The sequence below is a fragment of the Vombatus ursinus genome, unplaced genomic scaffold, assembly GCF_900497805.2.
Source record: "Vombatus ursinus unplaced genomic scaffold, bare-nosed wombat genome assembly UNPS02014803.1, whole genome shotgun sequence".
Classification (NCBI taxonomy): Eukaryota; Metazoa; Chordata; class Mammalia; order Diprotodontia; family Vombatidae; genus Vombatus; species Vombatus ursinus.
Genome location: NW_020954581.1, coordinates 2,125,831 through 2,128,123, shown reverse-complemented (window position 1 = coordinate 2,128,123; position 2,293 = coordinate 2,125,831). Strand labels below are relative to the sequence as shown.

The following is a 2,293-nucleotide window of genomic DNA, read 5'->3' as shown; positions in this document are numbered from 1 at the left end:
TTGAGGTAAAATCATTCCAAAAATTGTTTTTAGACCATTCTCTCAAACTAGCAATTTTATACTATTATTAAAAATAAACAGGCATTCTGGATTTCTGAATTATCATATATCAGGGGTTATACTGCAAGGCAATTAAGACAATAGCTTTCTCATACATAAATAAAACACTTTAACTCTAATAACCAATTCTACAAACTTAAGTTCCAAGTCAGCAGGTCTAGATAGAAAGCTAGAACTAAGACATTATGCCTGGTGACAAAAATTCTATTTGGGAGACAATATTCAATATTTTTTTGTACTATTCCTTATTATCTTAAAAATCACTCAGACGTGGCAAAGTTGAGGATATTGGAAACATCTGGTGGACTTTAGAGGCTCAACTCTAAGAAAAAGTGAAAATAAGTCATTAGAGCAGTTAGCCAGGGGAGGGAAGTCAATTAGCTATGACAAGTAAACCAAAAGGAATGGTAGATCTAGAGTTAAAACTTCATTGAATAAACTGAAACATGGCATACTAATTGGCAATGTGGGACATAAGATTTTGCTCTTTCCTATTTTAAGGAAAGAATGGACACAAAATCCATATACCTTATACTACAGAAAAAAAAATTCACTAGGACTTGATCAATAATAGCTATGACTCACCTCATCCTTCTCATTTTTAAGTAACTGGTGCAAGTTTCTGTTCTTGCCTTGTAGCTGTCTGTCTCTCTCCTGAAGCCCAATCATTTCCCTCCTAGATGTTTCTAGTTGTTCCTAAAACATCCATATTCAGCCTTAAGTAAAGTTCACATAAAATTCAAACCTAGTTTACTCTTAAGAGTCTAAATAAGTTATAGATACATTGAAATTTTTGCTGTCTAAAATAAAAGATGCAATCTATTTTCACACAAACTTTCTCTTTAAATGAAGATTACCTATAAAATGAAGACAACTAGGTTTAAACAGCAGAATTTATACAAATAACTGTCATTCCTTGCAAATTAAGCACTTCCAAAGGTGACACACTCCAATAATGCTACCATTTCTCAATATGTTTTTGCAACTCCCGGAAGAGACTTCAAAGATTATGCTACAGTCTTTTGAGCATTCTCAAAAGAGACAAATCTTAACTCTTTCAGGTCCAATTTGGTTTCAGAAACAGGCAAAAATAAGAGTCAAATTTGGTGAAGATAGTTGGTAACATGTTTTTGAATCAAAATTAGGTGTGACTATAAAGTAATTTAACTGATTTTCTTATACGGCTTATTAACTCTAAAGGCAACCTCCCAAAGAGGAATTATAAAAATGTCTTACACAAGAACATGATTAGAATAAAATATATAGCAACCCAAAGTGCCTACCTTCGAAAGTAACAACATGCATTTGGGTAACACAAGTTTTGGTGTTTGTAGGTTTTTTTAAAAATATACTTTATAGTCACATCTTATATGCCCACTTGATGAGAACCCTTTGAAATGTTCGTGTTTTTCCAATCCTGTAGAGAAATAACTATTAGACTATTGTTTCCCCTTTATGTTCTGGGCCCAAATTACTGAGGAAGATAGATTAGCTCTAGTGCCTAGTGGTTACTCTCTCAATTCAATTTTGGAAAAATAGAGAAGAACTCAGGGATCCATTTTGTAGTTCTGAGGTCTTCCAAATAAATTTTAGTCCTGTGAAGTGACTCTCATAATTAACTATCATGGATCCTCTAGAACCACAGAACCATCCCAGATCCCAAACAGACCTTTTAGAAAGACTCTACATAGCTACTGCGGGTCTGCAACTTTGATAGTCCTGTGAGGGAGAGACAGTGTGCTAACTGGAGCACTGATGGTATTTTATGAACTATTAACTTTTCAGTCCAATGAGCTTTATACACTGAGCTAATCTCAAATGATTTCCAAGATGTTGAAGAATAAGGAAACATTCTTAAAACAAAAATAAACAACAAAAAAAGAAAACTGTTACTGTGAATGAGTTGAGCTCAAGAGAAAATGGTTTTAAAATGCAACTGATAACTATTCTTCAATATTAGGCTATAAAATGCCAGGCAGGCAGCAGGCGTTAGGAGCTGAGCAAAAAGCAGCCTCTCTAAAATCCAAAAGAAATCCAAAGGGTCACATAAGGGACAGACCAGCCACCATCCCAACATACATAATATACCATCTCTTGCCAAGGAATATTAAAAAAAAAAAGTTATTTTTTTGGTGCTGTTCAAGAGAAGCAGGAACAGACTGAGATAGATATGAGAAAGTTGTGGGGGGGAGGGAAGGAGGGAGGGAGAGAGAGGGGGGGAGAGAGAGAGAGA

General features: G+C 34.8%; 1 protein-coding gene across 7 annotated transcripts in view; it reads right to left on the bottom strand.

Moving 5' to 3' along the window:
- SSX2IP (SSX family member 2 interacting protein) overlaps window positions 1-2,293 on the bottom strand; it is a 65,863-nt gene that overhangs the window by 31,822 nt on the left and 31,748 nt on the right. For 6 of the 7 annotated variants that reach the window (XM_027873917.1, XM_027873921.1, XM_027873923.1 and 3 more), the window contains one exon: window positions 646-756. The exons of the other annotated variant lie outside the window; for it this stretch is intronic. In XM_027873917.1, the coding sequence (XP_027729718.1) occupies window positions 646-756 (111 nt within the window). The remainder of the gene's footprint in view (window positions 1-645; window positions 757-2,293) is intronic. 7 annotated transcript variants of the gene reach the window in all.